Source organism: Pangasianodon hypophthalmus, chromosome 26, assembly GCF_027358585.1.
Source record: "Pangasianodon hypophthalmus isolate fPanHyp1 chromosome 26, fPanHyp1.pri, whole genome shotgun sequence".
In the NCBI taxonomy this organism is placed as follows: domain Eukaryota; kingdom Metazoa; phylum Chordata; class Actinopteri; order Siluriformes; family Pangasiidae; genus Pangasianodon; species Pangasianodon hypophthalmus.
This window is the reverse complement of record NC_069735.1, coordinates 16,459,434-16,473,798: the sequence shown is the minus strand read 5'-3', so window position 1 is coordinate 16,473,798 and position 14,365 is coordinate 16,459,434. Positions and strand designations below refer to the sequence as shown.

The window sequence follows — 14,365 nt, the reverse complement described above, 5'->3', positions numbered from 1 at the left end:
TCTGTGTGTTCTCATTCTGATTCTTCTGTATCTTGCAACCAACATTAATATTCTCTCTTCCTCGTCCTCGATTTGAAAAATGCGCCGTGCCGCAACCCAACGTCAAAATAAATGCTTATTTCAACAAGAGGTGAAATGAGATGTCAATCAATATCAAACTGCCAGTACTGAATGAAATTTTGGGGTGGCACCTGGAGTGGCCAATCAGATATCCCTCTGGCTGTGTTTTTTCTTACAGTTTTTGACCACAGGGTGGTACAGTCACGAAATGTCTTGGGTACATTCAGGGCATGGTCCTGAAGATACTCATCAAGTTTTGTGATGATACCTCAAGCATTGCTGAGATACACGCTCACATCCTGTTTTTTGCATTTGCCAGTGCATTAAAGGAGAAGGGTTTGAATATCAATATTCTTTGATAAATTTTGTTCAGACAGGTCTCAAGATGTTGTGAGCCAAATTTGGTGAAGATGGGACAAAATTTGGAGGAGGAGAAGCAAAAATGACAGTTAGATGTAAGCATTTTTTAGCATGTTATTGTTACTTTTGACCGGTAGGTGGCACTGGCATGGTCAGGTCATAGTCCTGAAGGTCATAGTCCTGAAGATACCTACTTAGTTTTGTGTCAGTGAGTGAAGTCATTGCTGAGATACAGCCTCACTTCTTGTTTGGCGGCTTTGCTGAGAGATTTGTTGGCCCATTATGGACAGGCCGTTTGAAGTATCAGAATTCTTTTTTTGTGAGGCTTACTCTGAAGATGACGTGTGCCCAATTTAGTGATGATTGGACAAAATTTGTAATGAAAAAGTTTTTGACAAAATCCAAGATAGAGGAAAATCTAATCTAATTGATGTCATAGGGTATGTTGAATTCATCTCAAACCAGGGAATTCAGGGATGTCTGACTTTTAAATTCTGCACTAGAGCATTGGCAGCACTTGGCCTAAATTTGGTCAGAATGTTTCTTAGACCCTCCCCAAACAGTGTGCCATTTTTACCAGACCGTTCTATGGGCTGCCATAAACACCCTAGCCAGAAAAAGAAGAAGAGCAGAAGAAGAAGAAAAGGTAGAATAACAATAGGGTGCTAATTCAGCTTTGGTGCTTGTCCTCCTAATAATTGATACTGATAGAGAAATAGAAAACTGGTAATCAGATACAGTTAATGCATGAGAGTGGCTAAGTAGTTGTTATTATATATTATTATAATTGTCTGCTAATCCCATCTTATATCATGATATTACGGTATATTAGCTACTGTTTTGTGTTACAGCAGCCTTGCTTTTTTCTAGTTGGAGAAGTTGAAGATTCACGTCATGGTGTATGTATCGGACCCCAATAATGATTTAAGCCCAGGGGCTCCCACCACCCTAACCTCCACCCCTCTCTGCACCACAGCGTTATTATAACTCATTATAAATAAACCATACTGAGAGTTTGTACATCATACTTGACTTTATTGTGTAAAATGTACAAAACATTAACGGCACACATTTTGCATAGTGCATTATGGCGTTTTCACACCTAGCTCATGTTTAGCGAGTATCTCAAGGAGATGGACTTTAATCATTCCTTGGAATTGCGACACGCAAAGGCTAAAAAACTCGATCAACAGTGTAAAAATTGTGTAATAAATTATAATAATTACAGCTACAAAGAAAGCCACAATAAGCTTGCTGTCGATCTATATTGATGGATAACTGGTATGAGCAGAACCCTGGACCATAAACAGGAGCACTCTGACCAATAAGAGGACAGTTTACTCACACGTGACTTGCATAAACACATTATGGTACGCTTTGAAATGTTGCCTTGTGAAAGTGAACAGAGCCAAGGAGAAAGTGCAACGTATCTACAGGTCTGAAAATGCCCTTAGTTTAGCAGGTAAAATATAAATAAAATCCAATTATTAAAACAGGACAAAAACCTACAATACACACGTAGAAAAATAATTCATCAAAATTACATACATGTAGTCACGTACAATATATTGTTCATAAATATACATCTCTCACTTTTCATCTGTTTAAAGATTGAGTTAAATATTGATCCTGGAGCTTAAAAACAGAACTAGTCTAGCATCTCTCTCTGTCTCTCTCTGGACATGGTGTCGATGTTGACGATCTCACTGTTGCTTTCTTTCAGTCTAGAAAAAGAAATCGTGATAAAAGGCTTGAGGTGGAAATATCGAACAAACTCACGAATAATACTACAGAAGAGTCTTTTTTTCCTTGCGATCTGAAGATAACAAAAGTTGTTTTCCGAGATCACATAACAGTAGCGTACGAGCATTACATCACTGTGGCCTTAACTGTTTTAAACCTTTTTATTTTAGGCATTAATGGTTTAGAGTTTTCCAAAGGTCTTCAGCCTGGTGCTATATCCAGTGATTAAAATCAAAGTGATGGAAGAAATGAAAGCACTCACTGTTAAAGTGTCGTAATCAGGAGAGATCTACTGAGGACCCAGAGCTGTGTACGTGTCATCAGGAGGACTCGGGTGAACCGTCTGAGAAAGAGAAATAAATCATGGGTTCATCTTTCTTAGTGATTCTTTCCAGATCTGAATGTCTAAGTGAAGTGTAACTCTGAAGACTCTTACTGTAAGTGTGTTGTACACGTCATTGGAGGACCTGGTCTGAAGATCAAGAGCTGTGTACGTGTCTTCAGTAGGACTGGCAAAAACGTTCTGTGTGAAGATTATAAAGAATGTGTTTGAGGTTTTTTAGGAATTCCTCCAGATCTGAATGTCTGAGTAAAGAAGCTGTACCTCAGGTTGCATTCTATGACTTAATATATAACAGTATTTACCACTATAGCTATGTTTGGAGACGAAAAGTGACACATTTTGTAGAAAAAGCTAGAAGTCAGCCTTCTGAGACTGGACCCTTGTGTTTCCTCATGTTCATTATGAGTATCACTCTCTATTGTGCTGTTTTCCAGGTAAGCATGAGGGTTTTATGTTGCTGTCCTAAGTGGTTACCAAAAACAAATTATGATCAAAGCAGTAAGTCACACTGTGTCACTCTGTCCTGTTACAGTTCACTTACCTGATTAGACTTGGTATCATCAGTTGAACCTCCTCTTCTCTTTCTCCTAAAAAGTAACAATAATGAGAGGGGTCATATCAGAGTTTAAGCAAGTTGATGAAAAATACATATGCTTACCTCATATGTAAAACACCAATGATGGCAAATAAACATCCACATCCAACTGTCACTCCAAGAACTACATACAGAACTACACTTGTGCCCCCTGTGTGCAGACAAATATCAGTCAGCTATAACTCATTCACCTTTATCAAATCTACAAAGTGTTATTTGTTATAATAACTGCATTACCCTTTAAAGTGAGCAGCACTGCAGCTGCTGTCTGATTCCCGTATTTATTCTGAGCTACACAGTAAAACCATCTACTGCTGTTGAACCTCAATGTGAAGCTGTAATTGTGTCCAGATCCTACAGGTGAACTTTCATCCACCTTATACCAGGTGTAGGTCTGCACAGGTGGGTTAGCATCACTGCTGCAGGTCAGAGTCACTGAACTGCCTTCCACTATCTCACCAGAGGGACTGATGGACACTGAGACATTCTTGGGGGGATCTGAAAAAAGGGGCAATAACAGAGGTTTAAGAATATTTAAGTGAGAACCAGTGGCTCAGTGGATGTCAGCCAGCCGCCTGCACAATCAACCACTCACACAAAACATTTAAAGTTGCTCCATCAGAGTATTTCTCTCCATATTGATTGCTGGATTTGCACTTGTATTCTCCACTGTCCTCAGAGCTGATAGAGGAGATTGTGTAGGTTTTTCCTGTTCCTATAGAGGATCTTCCCTTATACCAGGTGTAGGTCTGCACAGGTGGTTTAGCATCACTGCTGCAGGTCAGAGTCACTGAACTGCCCTCCACTATCTCACCAGAGGGACTGATGGACACTGAGACTCTCTTTGGAGGATCTGAAAAATACAAAACATTACTAAACACAAGATATTTAGGGATTAAAATCAATGTGTACCGTTTACGAATGTCAGATAGTTTTATAAACTCGAACCATCCAACACTTACACAAAACTTTTATAGTCACTTCATCAGAATATTTCTCTCCATATTGATTGCTGGACTTGCACTTATACTCTCCACGGTCCTCAGAGCTGATGTTTCTAATGGTGTAGGTTTTTCCATTGCTTTTAGGTGATGTTCCTTTAAACCAGTTATACTCCACAGGTGGGTTAGCATCACTGCTGCAGGTCAGAGTCACTGAACTGCCCTCCACTATCTCACCAGAGGGACTGATGGACACTGAGACTCTCTTTGGAGAATCTGAAACACACAAGAAGGAAAGGATACAAAGGAAACACTTTTCATTATCTTTCAGATTACTGAGAATCAGGAAGTTATACATAGTGAATCATCATTAACTCACACAGGACATTCAGAGGCACAGCAGTAGAAGACTGAAGTCCATGTATATTTTCAGCCTGGCACTTGTAATTTCCACTGTCCTCAGAGCTGATAGAGGAGATGGTGTAGGTTTTTCCTGTTCTTATAGAGGATGTTCCTTTATACCAGGTGTAGTTCTGCGCAGGTGGTTTAGCATCACTGCTGCAGGTCAGAGTCACTGAACTGCCCTCCACTATCTTACCAGAGGGTCTGACGGACACTGAGACTCTCTTTGGAGGATCTAGAGATAGAAACACAAACTGCAGGGTATGAAGGGTTTTCTTTTTTATAATCAGAGTATGAAAGCCATCATTAATTACTGAAAAATGTCATAAAAATCACAACCTTTTGATTCTTTTGGTCAGGTTTGAGTTTGACAAAAGTGATATTATTTCATGTGCACTTTTTCAAAAAATGTTTTGTGGAGGTGTTTTTAAGTCAGTGTTTGACATCACTATAGAGCAGAGGTGTGGCCTGTTTGATTTTTGGTTTGTCAGAATGTTACTGTACAACTTTGCAAGCGTGCTTATATGCTGGTATGGAGCAATGTTAACATTGCATGTATGCTAGTGTCCAAATATTCTAGCACCGAAGTATGCTAGTATGCAAGTAAATTAGTGTGCAATTTTTGCTAGTCTGCTGCTGTGCATGTATGCGAGTATGTACACTTGCTTTATTTTATGCAGTTATACCTGTATTGAAGTTTACAAGTACTCAAATATAGGAGTATTTAAGTACACAATAAATCTAGTAAGCAAATATGCCAGTGTGCAATGCTGCAGCTAAGGCTACTGTGGAGTTTATCCCAGGTTAGCCGAGCTGTCTGTGTAGCTAAGAAGAGAGGAAGTCCAGGATCAGCCATAGCAGTGCAGAGAGAGCATGCCCACTGTAATTACTGACGTTATAGTCATGTGTTCACTGCAGTTAATGTTAGATTTTAATTCACGACATGGAGGAACGGGTGATCATGGTCCAGAAAAGGAAATTCTTTGTCTCATTACTAATGTTTGGTTAATGACCAGCTAATCTTTATATTGGTGGAGTAGCAATATATCATTTTTGAACGAGTTGGCTCTCTGAGAAATGAAGTGAAAGGTGCTAGCCCATCATATCAAAAGAGCCATTTTTAAATGAGTAATGAAATTCTCTCAGTTTATCTTGGGAATGATGGGTGCAAGGCTGTGATAACAAGCTGGATGGGACACCAGTTCATCCGCCCCCCCAAAAAATGTAAAAGTAAATTATATTATATAAATAATCAAATATTATATTACATTATTTTTACACACTGAGCCAAATCAAAGGAAAATAACTGCAGGAATATAAGAAATATATTAGATATATGTGTGTGTGTGTGAGTGTGTTGCTTTGCTGTTTGTTACTGCTTCATTACGGATGGGATTCATTTTAGATGTGGATTCAGCATGAACTTTTAGTGTTGCTAGTTTTAAGAGGGAATAAATAAATCTGTACTTACACTGGACATCAAGAGTGACATCACAGGACTGACTATCTTGTACAGCACAGCTGTATCTGCCTACATCGCTCTGACTGACTGATGGCAGACGGAGCAGGTTAGTGGAGGAGGATAAACGACGTTCACTTCTGTACCAGCTAAATGTTGGATTGCCACTCAGTCTGTTCCTGGTTTTACAGGTGAGAGTGACTGCATCTCCTTCAATCACTCTATCAGGAATCTGTACCTCGAGCTCTGTGGAAGACAAGAAAGGAAAGAGATGAAAAATGCAGTAGAGTCTCTGGGGATTATTGTCTGTTCTCCAAATCAAAAACCTACTGCTTACTTGCTAGCAGATGTTAGCTAGTTGGAGACATGGCAAATGTCTATGCTATTTAAATGTGCTAGTCGACTACATACTGTATGTATAATATACACAGTGGGCCTCATGCATCAATTTTTGAGTCAAGTTGTTTGTAAATGTTTGCTTACTTAGAAAAAATAAATAAATAAATTTACGGCAGGCTTACTAAAGTTACGTAAATGCTGATTTTGTTCGTATCTGCGTGTGTATGTTGATGAATGGCAATCACCCGTAAGCTGATTTGTGTTTGGTGACACCCACAAAACTCCATAAAAAGGACAAGTTCACAGAGCAGTATGTGCAAAAAGGCTACTAAACAGCCAAAATAAAAAAAATTCTCTGAGCCAGAAGTTGTAGTACTTTTAACTTGCATCTACGAAAGTAAAAACATATTATTTATCAGCACATCCAGCATCTCAATGGCCAAAATATGGAGAGAAATTCCAGAGGTGAATTCCATCCAGAGGTGTCATCCATCCAGTGCAATACAAATAAGGTCAAAAGAAAATGCTTTGACACAAAAATTGAGTCCAAAAAAAGTATTACTGCTATTTGACAGAGTTTCGCTGATACTGGGGGTCAAACCATGACAAAGCTTATCAAAATTGACCAGATGCTGCTGCAAACAGGACCGACTTATAAGCCAGCTTTCAAAAAAAAAAAAAAATCATACCGGTCTCTAAATATCTGTTGCCTCCTAAGGGCACCATCTTCTAACTCTTCCAGTAATATCAATTCTTCCATTTGCACCACCTCAGCTTACAGCTACTCATTTTATATACGATGGCATTTCATCTTACTTGAACAACCAGACTTATTAGTCTTAAAATAAATTTGGGTTGACTTGCTGTCTTATGTCACCCTGCTAGTGACATGCAGGAAATATAAAGTTTTCAATTAAGATATGTTTTCAGTTCTGAGGCTGAATTCAGTATTACAATTAATTCAATATGACTTCATATTAAAGAACAGTAGCAAAAAAATATGCCTATGATACACTTTTGGAACATAAGTTACAGATGTGAATGTGACCCAGCAAGGCAGAAGAACTGGAGCAATATGTCTTCTAATGTAATTGTAGCCTTTGTACCCTGCTTGTGTAAATTCTGCCCCACACCTATGTGCTAAGCAGTGTTTATTCCAGGTGAGATAACGCAAGACAGTGAATTTGTGTTACTGTACTACTGGAGGAATCTGACACACTAATGAAAAGTACAGTGTGTTGTTATTTCAGCTGATGAGGCTTACCTGTGACAGAAACGTTAACGCCATCTTTACCCTGAAACTTTCCTCCAGCGAATGTTGTTATAAATCTGAAGTAGTATTTGCCTTGGTCCTGTTCTGTCACATCACTCAGTCTGAGCCTGCAGTCACGCAATGTGTCTCCGAGGTACTGAACCCTGCCTCTGTACTTTGGGTCTGAAGTCAGATCAGGAGGCTCTTTATCTGTAACTAACTCTCTGCTCCAGATACCTCTCTCAACTGTGTAACCAGCTGGATATGTGTATCTGCAGCCCATGGTCACTGTAGATCCCTTTAGAGCACAGATAGACTTTGGGGTGTAATACACACCCCAGTCCTGAGAAACAACAACTCCTGCAACACAGAAATGCAGAAATGTGATGATAATGCATGTACGGGTCTCAAACAGTAAGAAAGCCTGCATAAACTCTCCACTGCAAAAATCTGAGCTCATTTATAACTAAAAGCACACAGTGAGAAGCTCCACAGGTCATGCAGTACAGCAGGGGAGAGAGAGAGCTGCAGAAAAGAGGAACTTAACACAGAACTGCTGACGCTGAATAAACACTAACAGCATAAAGCACAAGGATGAATGAAAAATGTGCACATTTATATATATTTATGAAACAGTTTATATTTGCAAATAACTCACCTGAAACCATGAGCAGAAACAGCAGAGAAAGGGGAGGAGTCAGTCTGAGTGGCATCATCAATGCTGCCTGTATAATCATCACAGATGGAAAATACTGTTCAGGTTTAATGCCATAAAAACACCTTTAAATCTGTAGTGTGTTCATAATTGTAAAGCAAAGTGCTGTGGGTTTTCACCTGCAGTTACATTAACTATCTCTTACAGGTGTGTCTCGCTTTTTCCTTTTTTTTTTTTTTCCTTTGGGAAAGAATCATTTAAGTGAATCGGACGACTCGATTCCCAAATGTGAAGGAATCAAATTATTTTTACACAATAATTCAAAAATAATATGAGATACACGTGTGTAGGGGTAAATCCTCTTAAATAACATACTAAATGTTTATATACTGATGGACGATTTGCTTTTTTTTAAGAATCACTTTGGTGAATCGGATGAATCAATTCTCAAATGCGAATGAATCAACTTATTCTTATGTAATAATATAAACAATTTGGCTTCAGAAATATTTTTCCTATTTTAATCTATATTTATCTAAATCTTTGAATCCTAACATTCCCATCCTTTATATGCACAGTGTATAGAAGTCTCTCTGAGTAGTGGATCAACTGAATCAAAGCTCAAATAACTCGATTCATTTAAACAAATCCTTAGAATCAATTCAGTAGAATGAGATGAAAAACCCATCACTTGTGGCACACAAAAACAAAAAACAAACAAACAATATTTAAACAATTTATCTACCTTTAAGGGGGAAAAATTCTCATATTGGTCTCAGACTTTTGTAATAGAAATGACAAAAAAAAAAATCTGACAATCAACTTATAAAGACAATGCAAAGTTTAATAATTGAATAAATTAGTAAAAAAAAAAAAAACTTTCTGACCTCATTAAGAGATGTTTATCTCCTGCATCCAGAGGAAAAAACACAGAAATAAGAGGAGCAGCTCTGAGGGTTTAAACTGTTAAACTGACCAAGTTAAAATGTGTTGCTGTTTCTTTTTCACACTCTGTTCATTGTTTAGCTGAATCAGTCCTTCCTTCCTCTACATGTTAGGAAACACCCAAAACACTTACAGTTAAAACTCTTCTTTCATTTTTACCCTTTGTTTTCTGACAATCTATTATTTTCTGATTAAAAATCACACTACAGACACAGCCTGTCTTTTGTCTTATTCACATAATTCATTATTTAAATAATAGTTAAGTTTAAATAATTTAAATTGTTTTACATATATTTTATTTAAGAAAGTTGTAAGTAAGTAACCAGATGGTTATGTGTATGTATTTTATTAATTCATTGATTAATCCATTAATTTATTTAATGTTAAATCATTAAACATTTTTATTACAAGTGCTTAATATACACAATATAGGCTCGTGCCATTTGTGTGCACTTTGTGTTACTATGGAAACGGGTCATTCCACTTTGCGGCACAGCAGGGGGAGCACGCCGCTGTCCTCTGTATTTAAATTATTTTAAGAGCGAACTAGCGAATGGTGATATTTAGTTATTCGTAAAATCACTAAACTATTAATTATTTTTAACGCGTGTTGTTATTTTATAAACAATATTGGTGTGTTCTGTTGGAAGATTATTAACTGTGTAGAAGCGCCTCTGTAGCTCAGAGCTGATTCAGGATCAGTTTCCTCTCTTGTATATAGAGCTGTTATAGACAAAAACTGACCCCAGATCAGCGCTCTTCTCCCACTCACACAAGGTTAATGAGGTTTACTGTATCAGTGTGACATGTGAAGACATCCATCTCTCTCTCTCTCTCTCTCTCTCTCTCTCTCTCTCAAGTCAAATTCAAAGGCTGCTTCATTGGCATAACAAGTATTAACATTTGTATTGCCAAAGCTTGAATACAGTCTTTGTGAACAAATCAGAAATTAACTACAGAAATAAAGACATATAAATATGCATCCACTGAACAATACAGTCCAAAAGAAGCACTAGTGATGAAACACATAGAACCCTGAGAATAAAAAACAATTCCAAGTAGAATTGTGTGTGTGTGTGTGTGTTATATTAGATGACGTGGTCACTCACTGTCCCTCACCTGGTGGCAGGTGTGTGTGTGTGTGTGTGTGTGCGCGCACTGTGCTGCTAGTGTGCAGCTCTCACTGTGCTCCCCAGTAGGTGGAGCAGTTTGTCGGGGTCTGAGACGCAGCTAAACCTGGGGATGCTTCTGTTCATTTTGGTGACGAATTCAGTTCAGATGTGGTTATATTTAGTGCATTCAGTGAGGAAGTGCAGCTCTGTCTCTATTTTATTTAGCATGCACTGCTGGCACAATCTTTTCTCTCAGGGCAGCAGGACTGTCTGTGTCGGCCACCTCGATGTCCAAGCGATGCTCGCTGAGTCTGTATTTCGTCAAGGTTTCGTAATCTCAGGTTTGGATCAGTCACTGTGCTCAGATAATCTGCCACGCTGCACTGTCTGTTTAGGGCCAGATAACACTGCATTTTACTCTGGAGTTTAGTTTGGGTTTCCCAATAGGTCAAATAGTTTACTTTCAGTGTTTGTGGGTTTGCAAATTTCTTCTGTTCCTGAGTCTTTATTGTATTATTGTATTATTTATGTGTTGGTGGTGTGTTAGTGGTGTGTTAGTGTGTGTTGGTGGTGTGTTGATGTGTGTCAGTGTGTGTTGGTGGTGTGTTAGTGGTGTGTTAGTGTGCGTTAGTGGGGTTACAGAGCAGTGACCCAGGACCAGTTGAATGAGGGGACTGGTGTCTTTGCTCAACTCTTGGTATTGCAGAGCTTTATAATGATATGAGTGTCAGCCGTTCTCTTTTAGCTGTTTCCCGAATTTGATTGCCCTTTCTTTTAAATATATATTTTTATCATCAATGGTTAATTCTGCCCTGCATGCATTGTTCTTGGTGTTTGTTTGCACCATTAAAATAATTTTGCAGAACTCCGGATGCAGGGTCTCAACTGGATGTTTGTCCCATTTGTCGAATTGGTGATGTCTAAGAGAGCCCCAGACTTCACTGCCGTACAGGGCAATAGGTTCAATCACTGATTCAAATTTTTTGAGCCAAATTCCAATTGGAAATTCTACAAATGTTTGTCATTTTATGGCATAGAAAGCTCTGCGTGCTTTTTCTCTGAGTTCACTCACTGCCAGGTTGAAGTTTCCTGATGAGCTCATTTTTAGTCCTAGATTAGTATAATTTTTGGAATGCCCAATGGAATGTACCTAATCTAAATATGTGTTTTGTTCCCTGAGAATTGGCTCTTTTTCGGAATATGATAATTTTAGTCTTTTTGAGGTTGACTGTCAGGGCCCAGGTCTGACAGTACTGCTGCAGCAGGTTCAGGTTGTGCTATAGACCCTGAGCCCTGGGGGAGCAGGACCAGGCCATCTGGAGCAGGGGTTTAATCTCTGAGTCATTTAGAGAGAGACTGGGCTCTGCAGACAACTCTAAAATGGAGGCCAAGTCTTTTTATATATATATATATATATATATATATATATATATATATATATATATATATATATATATACAGTATATATATATATATATGTATATATATTGCCCGCACACCGAAGAAACACATCACTCCTCGCATGACTGCCAGCAGGGTGCTGAACGGACAGCTCCGATTCAACACTCCTTTTGTTTTCGACAGCCAGAGTGAATGTGGCTGTAAGGCGGAGCAACCGAATTCAGCACGGCTGGTGTTCAATCGTCGCCGCGGCGCTAATTCACCCTCACAGAGACAACGGGGAGATATAAAAGGAGTTAGTGGCCGCTCTCAGGAAGTTAAAGTAGGCGCATCTTACGAGTTTGCAAACGTGCTCTTTCTCCCCCTCCAGACAGAGATATCTCTGTCCGAGCTGAGAGCTCCTCGTCTCTTGGAGGCGCCGCTACTGCCAGTTCGCCAAGCTTTGCTTCAGGACGACACCGACCGCACCGCACTGCCCAACCCACGCTTATCCTCACCCCCTCAAATTCCCAGCACTGCATTCTTCAATAAAGAGCACTTTAATTCACGTTCCTAGTTTCTGGGTGTCTGTGTTCAGCCCAATCCCGATCTCGTGTTGCCACAGTGGTGGAGGATGCGGGCATGAACAAAGCACCCAGCGTGAAGATGGATGCCATGCTTCAACAGTTCCCCCAGGCCAGCCTGCAGCAGCAGGCCTTCACCCAGGATCTAGCCTCCAAGTGGCCACCCAAGAGCTCCCGGCTGCGGCCGTCCCCCTCCCTGAACCCCTGCCGAGAAGCTCAGCGCCTCCTCACGAACTCACTGCCAACGATGATCTAGAGGCATTCTTGACCACCTTTGAGCGTGTGGCCCAGTGAGCGGCAGAGCTCCACATTTGGAGATATGACCCCAAGGCCTCCCCACGCGGCCAAATGGACACGTCGTTGCATATTGCCAAGAGGTGGCTACAGCCCAAGCGGCTTTCTGTCCTAGAGGTTGTCGAACGGGTGGCAATGGATTGGTTCCTGAGAGCTCCGCCGCCTGAGGAGTGGAAAGCCGTGGGCATGCAGTGAGCCTGCGATCCCCAAGAAATGCTGGAGGCCCTGGAGAGGGCTGTAGCTACCCTGGACATCGGCAGGGGCAAACGACGAGGGTTTCCCCGGCCTTCGCCGATGCAACGCCCAGAGATGCACTTCCCTAGGGAGGGGAGACCGCAAAGTCAGCACTCCGCCTATGGGATGCCAAAAGATGAGTCCATGCCTATGGAGCTGGACCCCGCCGCCCCACGTTGCAGAGACAAGCCCTGTCTCACTGGTTATATATATATATATATATATATATATATATATATATATATATATATATATATATAGAATAGTGTCGGACTTAAATAGCAGCCCTGTCTCATTCCACACTCCTGAGAGAGGAAGTTTGCTTGTTTGTTGCCAGTTCTTATTCTGCACTTGTTTCCTGTGTACATAATTTTAATGAGCTCATATGATTTACCCCCTACACCACTTTCTAATATTTTATAAAACAAACTGTGATGCCAAATGGAGTCAAAAGCCTTTTTGAAGTCAGTAAAACAGGGGAATATTTTAGAACATCATATTTTTCACTGAGGGTGTGTGGGGTGTAAATATGATCAGCTGTGTGGTAATTTGGTAAAAATCCAATCTTACTTCACTCAAGACATTGTGCTTAGCAAGGTTAATTCTACTGCACATTATCTTCCCCAGATTACTGTTCACACAACTGCATCAGGAATTATTAGGGTTGAATTTATCTACACTTTTATAGATGTTATTCACTTTTATAGATATTATATACACTTTTTAAGGTGTTATTAGAACTTGATTCCAGATTTCAGGGGAGAAACCTACACTCAGAACCAAATTTATGTGTTTTAAAATGGCCAATTGACATTTATATTTGGTGTGATTAATCATTTCATTCAGGATTCCATCAGGTGGATGCTTTCTTTGGTTTCAGTTTGTTAATTTTAAGTTCCGGCTCAGTAATTGAGAAGTCTAAAGGGTTTTGATTATTTTTAATGGCCAGTTGCAGTTTCTCAAGCATTCTGTTTATGTGATTGTTTCGAATTCTACATTTTTAAAGAGTGTTTGGAAATGAGTTGCCCAGATATCATACTGAACTGCCAATTCTTCATGCTCTTATTTTTTTTAGTTTGTTCCAGTTGTCCCAGAATTGATGTGTTAAATGACTCCTCGATTAGTGTTAGTTGTTTCTGTGTGTATTATGTTTTTTGGTTCTGAGTGTATTTTTCTACTGTTTGAGTGTTTCACTGTAAAGAAGTCGTATGTTAGTGTTGTTTGGATCTTAAATTTAAATGAATTTAAGTTCTTTTCTTAAATTTGGACAGTCTTTGTCAAACCAACTGTCATCTTTTTTGAATGTAAACATTGATGTGGTTCTAATTTTTTAATTTAGCCTTCTCTGCTGTTCTTTTGAAGATCATATAAAGGAAGAATTGTCACCTTTTTTTTCTATATCTATTCCAGCTCTAGATGGTTTTCATCTACTTGGCGTCGTCTTCTCAGGTTGTGTTCTTTGCAAAATATGCGAACACTCATTGCAGAGCATTTTGCACACCCATTTGGAATAGACTGGCCGAAATATGTGCAGAAGTCATATGATCATTAACCATATTAATGATCATATCTGTGCCCTATTAAAGATGCCATAATGTAAATTGATCCGCATTAATATATTTGTCTTTCCCGTGTCTTTGCTCCCCCTGCTGGTGACCTTTGCCAAT

The 14,365-nt window shown here is 39.5% G+C and overlaps 1 protein-coding gene across 3 annotated transcripts; it reads right to left on the bottom strand.

Annotated features, from left to right (window-relative positions):
- Positions 1-1,467: 1,467 nt before the first annotated feature.
- Positions 1,468-9,157, bottom strand: LOC113537689 (B-cell receptor CD22-like). Of its 3 annotated transcripts, XM_053229851.1 has the most exons (13): positions 9,037-9,157; positions 8,153-8,219; positions 7,507-7,854; positions 5,916-6,149; positions 4,422-4,679; positions 4,064-4,318; positions 3,697-3,954; positions 3,339-3,599; positions 3,165-3,252; positions 3,048-3,093; positions 2,600-2,686; positions 2,426-2,506; positions 1,468-2,144 (listed from the first exon to the last, which is right to left on the bottom strand). In XM_053229851.1, the coding sequence occupies exons 2-12, from the start codon at positions 8,208-8,210 to the stop codon at positions 2,453-2,455; spliced, it is 1,947 nt and encodes a 648-aa protein (XP_053085826.1). In that variant the 5' UTR covers positions 8,211-8,219; positions 9,037-9,157; the 3' UTR covers positions 1,468-2,144; positions 2,426-2,452. The 3 variants fall into 3 exon arrangements, with proteins under 3 accessions (XP_053085826.1, XP_034155951.2, XP_053085828.1); XM_034300060.2 differs by having other exon boundaries at positions 1,468-2,506; XM_053229853.1 differs by lacking the exon at positions 3,165-3,252 and having other exon boundaries at positions 1,468-2,506; positions 3,425-3,599.
- Positions 9,158-14,365: the final 5,208 nt, after the last annotated feature.

What these genes read in the sequence shown, in the direction of transcription:
- LOC113537689 (XM_034300060.2), bottom strand. Translation starts at nt 8,210, where the DNA reads ATGATGCCACTCAGACTGACTCCTCCCCTTTCTCTGCTGTTTCTGCTC. An exon ending in GTTTCTGCTCATGGTTTCAG is followed by an intron (nt 7,855 to 8,152) that starts GTGAGTTATTTG and finishes TCTGTGTTGCAG; the next exon opens with GAGTTGTTGTTTCTCAGGAC. An exon ending in AGCAACTTTAAATGTTTTGT is followed by an intron (nt 3,600 to 3,696) that starts GTGAGTGGTTGA and finishes CCCTTTTTTCAG; the next exon opens with ATCCCCCCAAGAATGTCTCA.